Source organism: Cherax quadricarinatus, chromosome 37 (assembly GCF_038502225.1).
Source record: "Cherax quadricarinatus isolate ZL_2023a chromosome 37, ASM3850222v1, whole genome shotgun sequence".
Classification (NCBI taxonomy): domain Eukaryota; kingdom Metazoa; phylum Arthropoda; class Malacostraca; order Decapoda; family Parastacidae; genus Cherax; species Cherax quadricarinatus.
In genome coordinates, this window is record NC_091328.1 from 5,647,523 (window position 1) to 5,662,990 (window position 15,468).

The 15,468-nt window shown below is 41.0% G+C and overlaps 1 protein-coding gene across 2 annotated transcripts in view; it reads right to left on the reverse strand.

Annotated features, from left to right (window-relative positions):
- The window catches only part of LOC128701849 (uncharacterized), a 116,150-nt gene that overhangs the window by 71,394 nt on the left and 29,288 nt on the right, over positions 1-15,468 (reverse strand). Inside the window, exon 1 of one of the 2 annotated variants that reach the window (XM_070091814.1) lies at positions 11,645-11,774. The exons of the other annotated variant lie outside the window; for it this stretch is intronic. Within the exon in view, the coding sequence (XP_069947915.1) occupies positions 11,645-11,665 (21 nt within the window). The 5' untranslated portion in view covers positions 11,666-11,774. Of the gene's footprint in view, positions 1-11,644; positions 11,775-15,468 lie in introns of those variants that run through there. 2 annotated transcript variants of the gene reach the window in all.

The following is a 15,468-nucleotide window of genomic DNA, read 5'->3' on the forward strand; positions in this document are numbered from 1 at the left end:
CGCCATCGTCCAGGAAAGGTGATTACATGTAGAGGTAGGGCTCAAGCACAGCTTTGAATGTTGACAGAGACCCCGATGTTAACCGCCCGTTTGTTAGGTAGGTATTATCGATTAATTATTGACATGTTACTGTTGACGGCTTGCAACTCAGATCCAAGGAAAACTACCCCACCCCCCTCCTGGACCCAGCAAGACTTGCCCTACTAGTCTTTCAGATCAGGTGGCTATTATATACCTTTCATTCAAAATTCACGAAATCATAACATGATTGCAAACAAATCTAATTATAAGGCCCTCAACTAGGCCAGTAGACTTATTTTAGTGCTCTACTCCCATGTTTCCATGATCCTGAGCAGGGATAAGTCTATTGTGAAGTCTCGCGTCTTTTTCCAGGTGTTTTTCCTAGTAGGTGTGCCAACGATTTTGTCATTTGGAAACTACTGTTTTTTTTTTTTAGTAATTGTGCTAATGTCCCGATTACAGCAGATTCTATTTTTTTATGTATGTCTCTCTCCTCTATGATTAGTTTCACTATCCACTTAAGATGGTTGTGGTCATTATGTATGACAGTTGTGTCATGTAAGTGGCAAGCTTACATTCGTTGATGACTGTCTAAGTTCCCTGAGATTTCTCCCATTTATATCTTGTCAAGCACTGCATGGAAACTATTGACAAATTTTGCCTGCACAACACCCTTTTTCAGATCTTAGGAAAAAAAAATTACAAAGTCTACTGTGAAGGTGAAGCACTGTCTGAATAGTTTTCGATTACTGCTTTTGTCCCTGGAGTTTACCTGGAGAGAGTTTCGGGGGTCAACGCCCCCGCGGCCCGGTCTGTGACCAGGCCTCCTGGTGGATCAGCGCCTGATCAACCAGGCTGTTGCTGCTGGCTGCACGCAAACCAACGTACGAGCCACAGCCCGGCTGATCAGGAACTGCCTTTAGGTGCTTGTCCAGTGCCAGCTTGAAGACTGCCAGGGGTCTGTTGGTAATCCCCCTTATGTGCGCTGGGAGGCAGTTGAACAGTCTCGGTCCCCTGACACTTATTGTATGGTCTCTTAACGTGCTAGTGACACCCCTGCTTTTCATTGGGGGGATGGTGCATCGTCTGCCAAGTCTTTTGCTTTCGTAGTGAGTGATTTTCGTGTGCAAGTTCGGTACTAGTCCCTCTAGGATTTTCCAGGTGTATATAATCATGTATCTCTCCCTCCTGCGTTCCAGGGAATACAGGTTTAGAAACCTCAAGCGCTCCCAGTAATTGAGGTGTTTTATCTCCGTTATGCGCGCCGTGAAAGTTCTCTGTACATTTTCTAGGTCGGCAATTTCACCTGCCTTGAAAGGTGCTGTTAGAGTGCAGCAATATTCCAGCCTAGATAGAACAAGTGACCTGAAGAGTGTCATCATGGGCTTGGCCTCCCTAGTTTTGAAGGTTCTCATTATCCATCCTGTCATTTTTCTAGCAGATGCGATTGATACAATGTTATGGTCCTTGAAGGTGAGATCCTCCGACATAATCACTCCCAGGTCTTTGACGTTGGTGTTTCGCTCTATTTTGTGGCCAGAATTTGTTTTGTACTCTGATGAAGATTTAATTTCCTCATGTTTACCATATCTGAGTAATTGAAATTTCTCATCGTTGAACTTCATATTGTTTTCTGCAGCCCACTGAAAGATTTGGTTGATGTCCGCCTGGAGCCTTGCAGTGTCTGCAATGGAAGACACTGTCATGCAGATTCGGGTGTCATCTGCAAAGGAAGACACGGTGCTGTGGCTGACATCCTTGTCTATGTCGGATATGAGGATGAGGAACAAGATGGGAGCTAGTACTGTGCCTTGTGGAACAGAGCTTTTCACCGTAGCTGCCTCGGACTTTACTCTGTTGACGACTACTCTCTGTGTTCTGTTAGTGAGGAAATTATAGATCCATCGACCAACTTTTCCTGTTATTCCTTTAGTGCGCATTTTGTGCGCTATTACGCCATGGTCACACTTGTCGAAGGCTTTTGCAAAGTCTGTATATATTACATCTGCATTCTTTTTGTCTTCTAGTGCATTTAGGACCTTGTCGTAGTGATCCAGTAGTTGAGACAGACAGGAGCGACCTGTTCTAAACCCATGTTGCCCTGGGTTGTGTAACTGATGGGTTTCTAGATGGGTGGTGATCTTGCTTCTTAGGACCCTTTCAAAGATTTTTATGATATGGGATGTTAGTGCTATTGGTCTGTAGTTCTTTGCTGTTGCTTTACTGCCCCCTTTGTGGAGTGGGGCTATGTCTGTTGTTTTTAGTAACTGAGGGACGACCCCCGTGTCCATGCTCCCTCTCCATAGGATGGAAAAGGCTCGTGATAGGGGCTTCTTGCAGTTCTTGATGAACACAGAGTTCCATGAGTCTGGCCCTGGGGCAGAGTGCATGGGCATGTCATTTATCGCCTGTTCGAAGTCATTTGGCGTCAGGATAACATCGGATAGGCTTGTGTTAATCAAATTTTGTGGCTCTCTCATAAAAAATTCATTTTGATCTTCGACTCTCAGTCTGGTTAGCGGCTTGCTAAAAACTGAGTCATATTGGGACTTGAGTAGCTCACTCATTTCCTTGCTGTCATCTGTGTAGGACCCATCTTGTTTAAGTAGGGGCCCAATACTGGACGTTGTTCTCGATTTTGATTTGGCATAGGAGAAGAAATACTTTGGGTTTCTTTCGATTTCATTTATGGCTTTTAGTTCTTCCCGCGATTCCTGACTCCTAAAGGATTCTTTTAGCTTAAGTTCGATGCTTGCTATTTCTCTGACCAGTGTCTCCCTGCGCATTTCTGATATATTGACCTCTTTTAGCCGCTCTGTTATTCTTTTCCGTCGCCTGTAAAGGGAGCGCCTGTCTCTTTCTATTTTACATCTACTCCTCCTTTTTCTTAGAGGAATAAGCCTTGTGCATACATCGAGTGCCACCGAGTTAATCTGTTCTAGGCATAAGTTTGGGTCTGTGTTGCTTAGTATATCTTCCCAGCTTATATCGGTTAGGACTTGGTTTACTTGGTCCCACTTTATGTTTTTGTTATTGAAGTTGAATTTGGTGAATGCTCCCTCGTGACTAGTCTCATTTTGTCGGTCTGAGGCTCCACGCATACATGTCTGAACCTCAATTATGTTGTGATCTGAGTATATTGTTTTTGATATGGTGACATTTCTTATCAGATCATCATTGTTAGTGAAGATGAGGTCTAGTGTATTCTCCAGTCTAGTAGGCTCTATTATTTGCTGGTTTAAATTGAATTTTGTGCAGAGATTTAAAAGCTCGTGTGAGTGTGAGTTTTCATCAGAGCTGCCTCCTGGTGTTATTACTGCAACAATATTATTTGCTATATTCCTCCATTTTAGGTGCCTTAAGTTGAAATCCCCCAGGAGCAAGATGTTGGGTGCAGGAGCTGGAAGATTTTCCAGACAGTGGTCAATTTTTAACAGCTGTTCCTGGAATTGCTGGGATGTTGCATCCGGAGGCATCTGTGTACGAATGGTATATAATACCGACAAGATGAGAGTAAGACACATGTGCAACATCTGGGTATCTTTATTGTAGACGTTTCGCCATCCAGTGGCTTTATCAGTACAAATTCTAGGACATAACTTGAAGACAGTAGAACTATGTACAGAAGATGAGGTAATCAGTCCCTCAACCTAGGAGTAGGTGCGAACAGCACCATAGTCGTGGAGATTCTGAAGCAGAAGAAAGAATCCTGGCGCTTATATAGTAACGTCAGGTGTAGCAGACGAGGGCATATTCACTGGTAGGCGGGATTCCCCAGTGGAAGTAGGTCATTCCCAAAGAGAAGGGTTAGTTGTAGTAGTAGTTATCGAAGTCGTGAAGGTTATGTACATGTCCTCAGAATTAAGATTCCATGATGTTGCAGTGTCTGACAAGTTGTGTACGAATGGTATATAATACCGACAAGATGAGAGTAAGACACATCTTGTCGGGATTCCCATACCATCTATTGACACTATGTTGTATACACCCGCTTCCATTTCTGGATGGCTGTTTTTGGATCTGGTCAGTTTTTTTTTTATGGCGGTATAGAGTGAAAGAGTACTCTATACCGCTATAGTTGTATTTAGAATTTTGGGAAGATAAATGGGCTCATTACAGGTAGGAAAAACAATATAAATGTCATTATTACTTTCAGTTCTAGATTTATTTAGGATCTTGAATGTTCTCTTTCAATATTCACGAACAAAGTGTGCTGGAAAACGAAGCTACGAGAAAATACTTTAAATGATTTGGCATTACTCTTCAAGGAATTCTGAGTAACATATTCTGCAAGCCCTGAAGAAGAACCCTATAAAAACACCACAATGACACCATAGTTTTAACATCTTGGTCCGACCAGAAGTGAATTATAGTTTTGAGTAGATTTCCAGTAAACTTTAAATTTCAATATGGTATCCTGGTAATTAACATGCCCAGAAATGTGAGGGTTGTGATTACTCGATTCTAGGGTAAACTGTAGAGGTGTGATGAATGGTTTGAAAAACCGACAAGTTGAAGATTGAGACACTTATGCAGCATATGGGAATCTTTATTCAGGAAACGTTTCGCCACACAGTGGCTTCATCAGTCCAATACAAAGAGGAAGGCGTAAGGAGAGGAGTATGAGGTAATCAGTCCCTCAGCCTGGAGTCGATGTGTTCAGTCCATCAATCTTGTAGAATGTACAGCATAGGGCCGTAGACGTGGCTTATATACTGTAGTGAGGTGAGGTGAAGCAGGCGGAGGCGGGGTCATAGTGGTACCATCCACTAGTCGAAGTAGGTCTTCGTCCAAAGGTTGAACAAGTGTTGAAGAATTCTTTGTAACAAGATCCCATGCTGCTGCAGTGTCTGACAGTTGTGATGAATGGTTTTAAAAACCGACAAGTTGAAGATTGAGACACTTATGCAGCATATGGGAATCTTTATTCAGGAAACGTTTCGCCACACAGTGGCTTCATCTCACTACAGTATATAAGCCACGTCTACGGCCCTATGCTGTACATTCTACAAGATTGATGGACTGAACACATCGACTCCAGGCTGAGGGACTGATTACCTCATACTCCTCTCCTTACGCCTTCCTCTTTGTATTGGACTGATGAAGCCACTGTGTGGCGAAACGTTTCCTGAATAAAGATTCCCATATGCTGCATAAGTGTCTCAATCTTCAACTTGTCGGTTTTTCAAACCATTCATCACAACTGTCAGACACTGCAGCAGCATGGGATCTTGTTACAACGAATTCTTCAACACTTGCTCAACCTTTGGACGAAGACCTACTTCGACTAGTGGATGGTACCACTATGACCCCGCCTCCGCCTGCTTCACCTCACTACAGTATATAAGCCACGTCTACGGCCCTATGCTGTACATTCTACAAGATTGATGGACTGAACACATCGACTCCAGGCTGAGGGACTGATTACCTCATACTCCTCTCCTTACGCCTTCCTCTTTGTATTGGACTGATGAAGCCACTGTGTGGCGAAACGTTTCCTGAATAAAGATTCCCATATGCTGCATAAGTGTCTCAATCTTCAAACTGTAGAGGTGTCTTTGTTCTGCTTTCGGTCACTGTCTTGAATACTATGTCCACTCAATAAGGAATATAGAGATTCTGTAATAACCTATGTAAAATGCAAGATATCTTATTAATGAAAATAAGATACCAGATATATTAAGCAAATTTCCTCAATTTGTTACAAGATAGGTGAACTGTAGATATAAATCCAGATGTACACCTGTAACCCTTTTGGGGCCTAGTTCCTAGGCTCTTTGTGTGTCCATATGCTGTTGCGCTACCGTCCACAGGATGGATATGGGGTTCACAAACCAGCCACTTCGGTGGCAAAATCTAAAAAATCTCCTTCGCTTTCTCCGGAAATCTTAGGGTTAATGATAAGGACGCCGTTCACTGATCTCGTCCATTTTACGTTGCCTGGAATGATGTTCACAAGTCGTTCAGCTTCTGTGGATTCCATATATTGTCCAAGACAGCAATGGTGGGCGAGCCCAAGGCCATTCCATATTTTTGCCAAGTACTGTTAATTAATGGAAGACGAACTGTTAAAGATCAAGTAAATCTTGGCAAGGCAATAGTAAATCAATACTGCTAGTTTTATCTAAATCCTTTATCCTGCTAGGTCCTTTGGTGATAAGACATGTGAAACACTTAAATACCTTTATCTACATGTTTTGCCTGCGCAGCAGGCTTCTTCAGTTGAATACAGGCGATTATAACATTGTAGACAGTATTAGAAGTGGGGAGGTGTCTCTGAGGTGATAAGCCTCTTAGCCTAAAACAAAGGCACGACCCGGAGATAATATATGCTGGAGCTATAAGTGAGGTGTAGCAGTTGAAAACATCAGAGGTGAGCGGGTCCACCACTGGAAGTAGGCCATGCTAAACAGTAATTGAACTGAGAAGACATCATCTGTACCAAGATACCGTAGTGTTGCTTCGTCAGACAAGTACCAAATAGTAAATGGTATACTATACCAGCAAGTGGTTAAGCAAGACCTTGTATAACATTCAGGTATCTTCATTATCAAACTTTTTCACATTCTTCAGCCGTATACAGGCAGTTATAACACTGGAGACAGTAAACGTGGAGGTAAACATGAGGTGGGCCGGGCCACCACTTGGAAAAGGCCCGGGCCGGGAGAATACCGGCGAATCTTTAAGAACATGAGGTGATCAGTCCCTTAGCCTTCGTGTAAAGGAGGCTAGACAGAGGAATATACAGCAAAATTAGTCTTTTGTATCAGGAATCTTCCTAGGAAAACAGTGAGCCCCTTGAACCTACATATTATATAACACATTGAATACCAGAGGTATTAATCGTCAGTATCGCTACTTGGCATCCTCCGCTAATTTAGATTACGTCATGAATACTTATTCTTTATCAAAGTGTGTTGCATCAGTATATACGCGCCATGGTTGACTTGGGGAGCTTCACCCCCTCCCCCCAAGTCTCAACCACTGATCAAGAATCTGAACTTGTTTAGTATATCACGTAAGGTTTTTATGAAATGTTGTGATCAATATTTTGGCTATTTAAGGCTGAGGAACCAAATATGTTACCTAATAATCATAGGTATTATAGTATTCATGGATATTAAGTGTGGTGCATGCAATGACAAAAATTAATCTTTAAACATAAATTCAACTTATACACGCAAAACAAAAACAATGACTTTCCATTCAGTCATACAAACATTTATATCATAGTTTTCAGGCGTTTACGTTTGTGAAAGTTAAGACACATGTGCAACATCTGGATATCTTTATTGTAGTAGACGTTTCGCCATCCAGTGGCTTTATCAATACAGATTCTAGGACATAATAGGAAGACAGTAGAACTATATACAAAAGATGAGGTAATCAGTCCCTCGGCCTTGGAGTTAGTGTTCACAGCATCGTGGTGGAGGAGAGTCTGGAGCAAAGGCAAGAAGACTGGCGCTTTTTATAGGCGTCAGTGAATGGGACGGGCAGCAGACGAGGGCAGTCACTGGTAGGCGGGATTCCCCAGTGGAAGTAGGTCCTTCCCAAAGAGATGGGTTAGTTGCAGCAGCCGTGAAGAAGGTCTTGTAGATGTCCTCTGAACCAAGATTCCATGATGTTGCAGTGTCTGACAAGTTGTGCAAGAAAGGTATAAAATACCTAGCAGTAGAAGGACATCAATCTCATAATCAGGTTTCCCTGATACCACCTCTCCACGATGGCTGTCTTAGTGAATTCGTTCACCACGGGATTCTGTTTTCACAGAAACTACGTGTTGGAGCAAAACAAAGTTCAGATTTGAAATCAGTTTCAAAATTAGTTAGAAACACACTTTAAACGTATTTGCCAGTGTAATTTGATGTTTGTGAGCATGAATATACGATGGTTTGTGGAGCGCTATTTTGTAATTACTAAAGCTGTTTTTTTTTATAGTTTAAATAAAAGTTTGTTATAAAAAGCTTTTTTCTCTCTCAAGGCCATATTCGTCACAAAAGGCCAATATTATGTTGGGCATACGCATTCTTCTTCAGATCCAACTTCACGCGTAATACACTTCTGTATCGCAAAAGGTTAATTAAGCATCTTACATTTAACAAGCACCACTACACGCAAACTTTTACTTACGTCAACTTAATAATTAAAATTCCCACCTAGAAGCAGGGCCGGCTGGGCATCACACCACCAACTTAGCTGCCCACATCAGTGATTTTTTTATTTTTCACAGATTTAACTGAAGCATCTAACACTCATTAGACGCGTTTGGTTATTCATTCGGCACTTTGAACTTGCTAAAATTATCAAATATCTGTTATCTTAATTTGCTATTATTACTAACCTGCTACTGCGACTTTAGTTACTACGCAGCGAAATCGAACGAGGTCTTACCAACTAGTCAATTGCAGTACGACCTTGGGTTTTGTTACTTAGAATTCTAGATAATACAAGCAATCTGTTAGTTTTACTGTCAACAGATACTACTGCCTTTCTTTCTACATCCCGTGTATGAGTTGTAAATTATTTTGTTTATAAACGGTTATTGCACGTTAACTACTGCTGCTTGAGAGTGCGATCAGAAGTGGGAGCAGTGTAAACTGGGTCAGGTGTAGCTAGATCCAGCGTGCGCGCACGTGCTGTACTACTTGCACATGTGATGAACCCCTGTCCTTCACCTCTCGAACGGGTGTCCCCGTTTCACCCTGTACATCCCTGACGAGATTTGTTAAGAATGAGTAGTACGTTATAAAGCTCATGATGCGTTTGCAATTTGAGCATGAGATGCTTCTCAGCAGAATGTAATGTTTACACAGATGAACTTTACGATATATGCAGTGTGCTCTATTTGCAAATAAACTTTTATCTTGTAATGCATTGCTTGCAACTTGCATCTAAGTATCTCAAAATTAAAAATAAACAGGCACAATACAGTGACTGGAACAATACACAAATAACCCGCACGCAGGAGACAAACTTACGACATTTCGGTTCGAATTAGACTATTAACTACTAATTAATCCCTAGTTAATGGTCCAAATCGGACCGAAACGTCGTCATAAGTTTGTCTCTTATATGTGGGCTGTGTCAAAACGTGTAGCCTACATCTAACTATAGTTAATTATTCACTTGAAATATTAGTATTAATGTTGTTGCTAAATTATTTCAATTTTGAAATATTACTTTACGAACTGCACTGCTTGCATTGCGTTTCAACCCATATCTTGCTACTCTGCCTTGTATCTTGTTAACTGATTCAGACTAAACATGTAATATATACTAATTGAATACAAACTTCTGGAGAGAGAAAAGATACTTCAGTAAATTATCTTTAATGTATATGTCCTTTTACCTAATACATTATCAATCATTCTGCCTATATATAGTACGTAGGATATATGTACATGCGTTTACATGTATAGCTGCACACGTGTCTAATATTTTTTTTCATAATAATGTCCTCAATCTCATTTAACGTTTGATATTCCATCTCAAAGAGTAGCCCTCTAAAATTTGTAGCTCAATCTCTGCTGAAGTATATAGTGAACCCAGTGTGCAATGCTTGACAATGTACTTACCGCCCTATTGAAGTCTCAACTCTTGTCAACTTAATTTTTTTTTTTAAGTTTATTACATACGTACAATTATCATACATATTGTAAATTAACTAGGATAACCCCAAAAAAGTTAAAAGTGATGACGAACTGTAAACCATCGTTCGTAATGGGTGGGTGAGGTAAAAATTTAGTTTTTGCTCTTGACTGTGAGAATGTCACAAATCAGGGTAGCCGGGCAATGCTGTGTAACAAATTTTGATAAAAAAAAAAATAAAATCTGCATCTGCCGCTTTTCTTACCAAATTATATTTCCTAAATCATCCTGAAGTTCAGCTGTGCCCTCTCAGATTTCATCTAGTGCCACTATTTTCATATCAACAAAGCTGTGTCGCTATTCACTTCATCTATGTTGTTCACGTGATTGTGAACATTGCTGAACACCCAACCAACCAAAATCTAAGAATAATCAAACGTTAAACAGATTTCTCTATATAAAGATTAACTAAGAAAAATGACCAGAGCAAATATCAAATTAACAGATTAAATATTAAGATACACAGTAAAAAGAAAGGATTAGATGCAAAGATATACAGCCAGAGTTTAACAAAATATACATTTGATTGTTTTGAAAATCGTATCTTGTGAACGTCGTTCTGTCAAGACAAACTGGTTTGGGTCTCGACATGAACGGGATGGGCAAGTACTAGTTGCAGCCTCCACCTTGACTAGGGTAACATGATTTAGTTAGGCTTATGGCCTATCGACTGCTGCACGAGGGTCATTAATGCAGTAATTAACCTATACATTACCATCAACAATATTTTAATCCTTACGAAAGTGATTATGATAAACCCAACGCGCACACACACGCATTTGTAGAGGTTATGGAGTATATACACCGTTACCTAAAGTATATACAGATATCCTACGAATATACACAGATTATCCCACCCATTCGTATGCTCGCTACAGGCTATATGTATATACTCAGTTTTGTATATACAGCATACACAATATAAACAATTATATGCAACTTAAGTATACCGTACCCTGTGTATATATGACCTATATACAGTACAAATACCCTGTGATCCACTTTGATAAGTCACTTATCCCCATTCAATCTATACAAACAGAAACAGTGTCCAGTGTCACTATTGCTCTGGCTCAACGGTTGTTGAGGTAGCCCAGACAAGAATCTCATTTAGGCTTCTCTAACAGGCTAACGTCATTGTTGTGGCACTCAACCAAGGGTTATTTCCAGCCCTCGCAAACTAGTGTAGATGCACATTTATTATATTCACAGGAAGCACTAAACCTTTAAGGATCACAGCGCCTAAGTAGGGGAACCAATCAGGCTTGATCCATAATGGTTTTTAGCCATTATATTGAAAAAAATGGTTTTCGATGTGGGCGTATGCATGAATGTATAGATATATAAATAAAATTACACACACACACATACATAGCTTTAAGGAGAGGTATGATAAAGCTCATGGAGCGGGAAGTGTGACCGAGTGGCGGCCAGTGAAGAGGCAGGGCCAGGAGCTGTGACTCGACCCCTGCAACCACAATTGAATACACACATACATACATCGTGCATGTAATTCCACAATGCAATATTTCCATTGGGGAGAGGATTAGTGCCTGCATAAATAACTCATTACGATTGTAACCAGATATAAGCATGTGAATAGTTTGTTGTTGCCACCATAACAATAGCTATCAAAACTTTGCGGTCCAGTCCCTATACTCATTATGTGCCTCTTTTGACCACCGCCTACTGGATGGGTAGGGGTACATAATAAAGATAAAGTGAATTTGACAGTTGCCAAATTTCCTTGGATCAGGGGCCCTTCGCCAGCATCAACACCTCCCGTTGAAGGGTAGAGGCAGTCTCTCTCCACCTCACCATTTACTGCATGTGTGGGGGAAACTTACAAAACACGCACCAGAATTAACATCCGCCGCCTACCCACATCCGCTAGTTCAACTCACCAACAATTTTTATCCGCGTGACAATACCAGACAACTGAATAGAAATACAATCAAAGTATCGTAGTCTTTACCTTCGTGTCATTTAGCAGCATGTAGATGCACAGATAAAAAAAGAAAGTAATGGTTTACACTGCCTGCACACTGCCCGCCTGATGCCCACTAGTACCTCCACCGACCACACCTGCTGCCGGCGTCCACTAGGATACTCTCGTACTGCACCGTTGCAATCACCCAGAAAAATAGCACATAAGCTTCTACCTGATTTTATAGTCAGACCTAAATATGAAAGATTTCTCATTGTGATATCGCAGTAACAACTCTGGGAAATAAGTCACTCTGTCTGACTTTTTTGGGTTATCCTAGGTTCTCTACACATATGCTGCTATGTATGATAATTCTATGTAACTGTATTTGTGTATACCTGAATAAACTTACTTACTTACTTACTTACTATACCCTCAAATGGCTCAACTGATCTCACTCGTCCAGGGACGGAACCCCGGACGAGTGGAAACTTTGGGCATGTTTCCTTACATTTGTTAGTCCTGTTCACCTAGCAGTAAGCAGGTACCTGAATGTTAGCTGATTGGAATGGGTTGCGCCCCAAGATTAAAAAGATCCCAATGGAAAAAACAGTCCGTTGACAGTGGCTTGATTGGGTTTTCTGGGTTACTAACACTCAGGGTTAACCCAAACAAAATCTTCTAAATATTTATTAATTATACAAAATTAATTATATGATTATTTTATTATTTCTTAATACAAAAGTTGATCACCGAATAAAAACAAACTATGTTTAATTCTACAACTTTCCGCTCTTAATAAATACTGTATAATGAAAACTCAACAAACTCAGAAACTTTCTGCATAATAATATAATCTACTAAATCTTCTGTACCATATTATATAATAAAATATACCTATTGGTAAAAAAGAACGAAAAGATGGGGTTTACCTGGAGTTTACCTGGAGAGAGTTCCGGGGGTCAACGCCCCCGCGGCCCGGTCTGTGACCAGGCCTCCTGGTGGATCAGAGCCTGATCAACCAGGCTGTTGCTGCTGGCTGCACGCAAACCAACGTACGAGCCACAGCCCGGCTGATCAGGAACTGACTTTAGGTGCTTGTCCAGTGCCAGCTTGAAGACTGCCAGGGGTCTGTTGGTAATCCCCCTTATGTGTGCTGGGAGGCAGTTGAACAGTCTCGGGCCCCTGACACTTATTGTATGGTGTCTTAACGTGCTAGTGACACCCCTGCTTTTCATTGGGGGGATGGTGCATCGTCTGCCAAGTCTTTTGCTTTCGTAGTGAGTGATTTTCGTGTGCAAGTTCAGTACTAGTCCCTCTAGGATTTTCCAGGTGTATATAATCATGTATCTCTCCCTCCTGCGTTCCAGGGAATACAGGTTTAGGAACCTCAAGCGCTCCCAATAATTGAGGTGTTTTATCTCCGTTATGCGCGCCGTGAAAGTTCTCTGTACATTTTCTAGGTCGGCAATTTCACCTGCCTTGAAAGGTGCTGTTAGTGTGCAGCAATATTCCAGCCTAGATAGAACAAGTGACCTGAAGAGTGTCATCATGGGCTTGGCCTCCCTAGTTTTGAAGGTTCTCATTATCTATCCTGTCATTTTTCTAGCAGATGCGATTGATACAATGTTATGGTCCTTGAAGGTGAGATCCTCCGACATGATCACTCCCAGGTCTTTGACGTTGGTGTTTCGCTCTATTTTGTGGCCAGAATTTGTTTTGTACTCTGATGAAGATTTAATTTCCTCATGTTTACCATATCTGAGTAATTGAAATTTCTCATCGTTGAACTTCATATTGTTTTCTGCAGCCCACTGAAAGATTTGGTTGATGTCCGCCTGGAGCTTTGCAGTGTCTGCAATGGAAGACACTGTCATGCAGATTCGGGTGTCATCTGCAAAGGAAGACACGGTGCTGTGGCTGACATCCTTGTCTATGTCGGATATGAGGATGAGGAACAAGATGGGAGCGAGTACTGTGCCTTGTGGAACAGAGCTTTTCACCGTAGCTGCCTCGGACTTTACTCTGTTGACGACTACTCTCTGTGTTCTGTTAGTGAGGAAATTATAGATCCATCGACCGACTTTTCCTGTTATTCCTTTAGCACACATTTTGTGCGCTATTACGCTATTACGCCGTGGTAGGGGAAGTGGAATATTCAAACGGCTTCAGGAAGAAATCCAAATATTCTTCCTTGAAGCCTTTTTATCCACTTCTCCGAGGCTGTGGGTCCCACAATTTACACCAGAGGTGGACCCCATCTACTAAGTATGTATGTAAATGTGGTATGTAATTAATGAGGCTAGAACGGGCAAGTAAATTTTTCCAAAGTCGGTGAATATAAATAAGTATATATCTACACCATCTGTGTTAATACACAGATGATTTGATTTTTTCAGCCTATGACCACAATTCATTAAGTTAATAAAGAAAAAATGCATTGGAGAGTGGAAATTCATTACTCATCCCAATCTAGGCAGAGGCGCGGCAGATAACTATTTACAGCTGGATAACTTCTCATTAAACTGTTAAGGAATGCTGTTGTTAATATACGAGTACAACCTCACTATGAAATCCCAACATATATTTAGGGTAAACAATGTAAAGTTTATTGAAATGTCTAGTCCGAGGTTTTCCAATTACCAGTTGTACACAAAGTTCTTAAGGAAGTACACACGTGTCATAAAAATTGCCTATTTTTTAATAAAGTGCCACAAAAATTCCTGTATTTTAATCCCAATGCGTCACAGACCCTTGACTTGAGGAAGTAGGAAATGAGGAGGACACGCTCTGGCAAGATTTATCCGGATCATCATATTGTTCTCCGATTAATGTCATGAGAACAGCACTGCCACGTGCATTCTCTGCCTGAGCTAGTAAATTCGCATCCCGTGTTTGACGTACTGTCACCTTCTGATATTCACCCTCATATAGGTGATAACCATCCATAATGAAGCAACCAGTTTCATGCACTCTCTATACATTTCAAGGCAAAGGTCAGAAACTCGCAGTCGTGGATTATCGTGCCATGAAGTACTTTCTTCTTTGATTCCACTCTGTAATTGCATTACCTTGCTTCCCCACTGTGCAATAACATACAAAGCCTCTACTCTGGGTCAGCAGCAGGAAAGGGAGCAAGCTGTGAGATTTGAAGAACGCTTTGACCTGAGGTTACTCAGCGATTTTGACAATAAAATAAATATAAAAGAGAGAGATCACCAGCTAGAACATCCATATCCACACTTACAGATCCACCGATGATATCGCATTAGAGGGAGTTATCTCCAGCATACAATTTGGGGAAAAGAAAAAGATGGGAATGCATGGTAGAATAAAAAAAAATCCCCCATTCGTTACGAATATTACCAGCAGTGCCGACTTCCCAGGAATCAACCCATGCCCTACCCGGTGTACATATGGTGGTTCCCAGAATTAACAGAGCAAGGCTTTGCAAACTTCGGAATAAACGTTGGTAATTGTGCACCTTTAATCACCCTTCCTGAATATTCTGGCAACCTCGATTAGAACAATTGTCCAATCACTTTCTTGGGGGAGAGGTAGATATTTAATTTACAAAGAACACTTTGGGTATTAAGCACTTCAAACATTTCATTTCTAACATGTCCAAGTTTATATTATCATCTGTTGTGACCCACTCACACTCATATTGCAAACTAGTAATCACACAGCAAGCAAAACTATTTCAAACTATTTCACATTTCGCAATCTATATCCATAAATCATTTAGTGTCATCCGCAGTGTCAACAGATTTGGACAAAGGGGGGAATTATACTCACCATTTATAAAACGTGATGCTTGGTTCTTATCGAAATACCCTATATGGAATGGAAGAACTCTCCGGGCAACGACG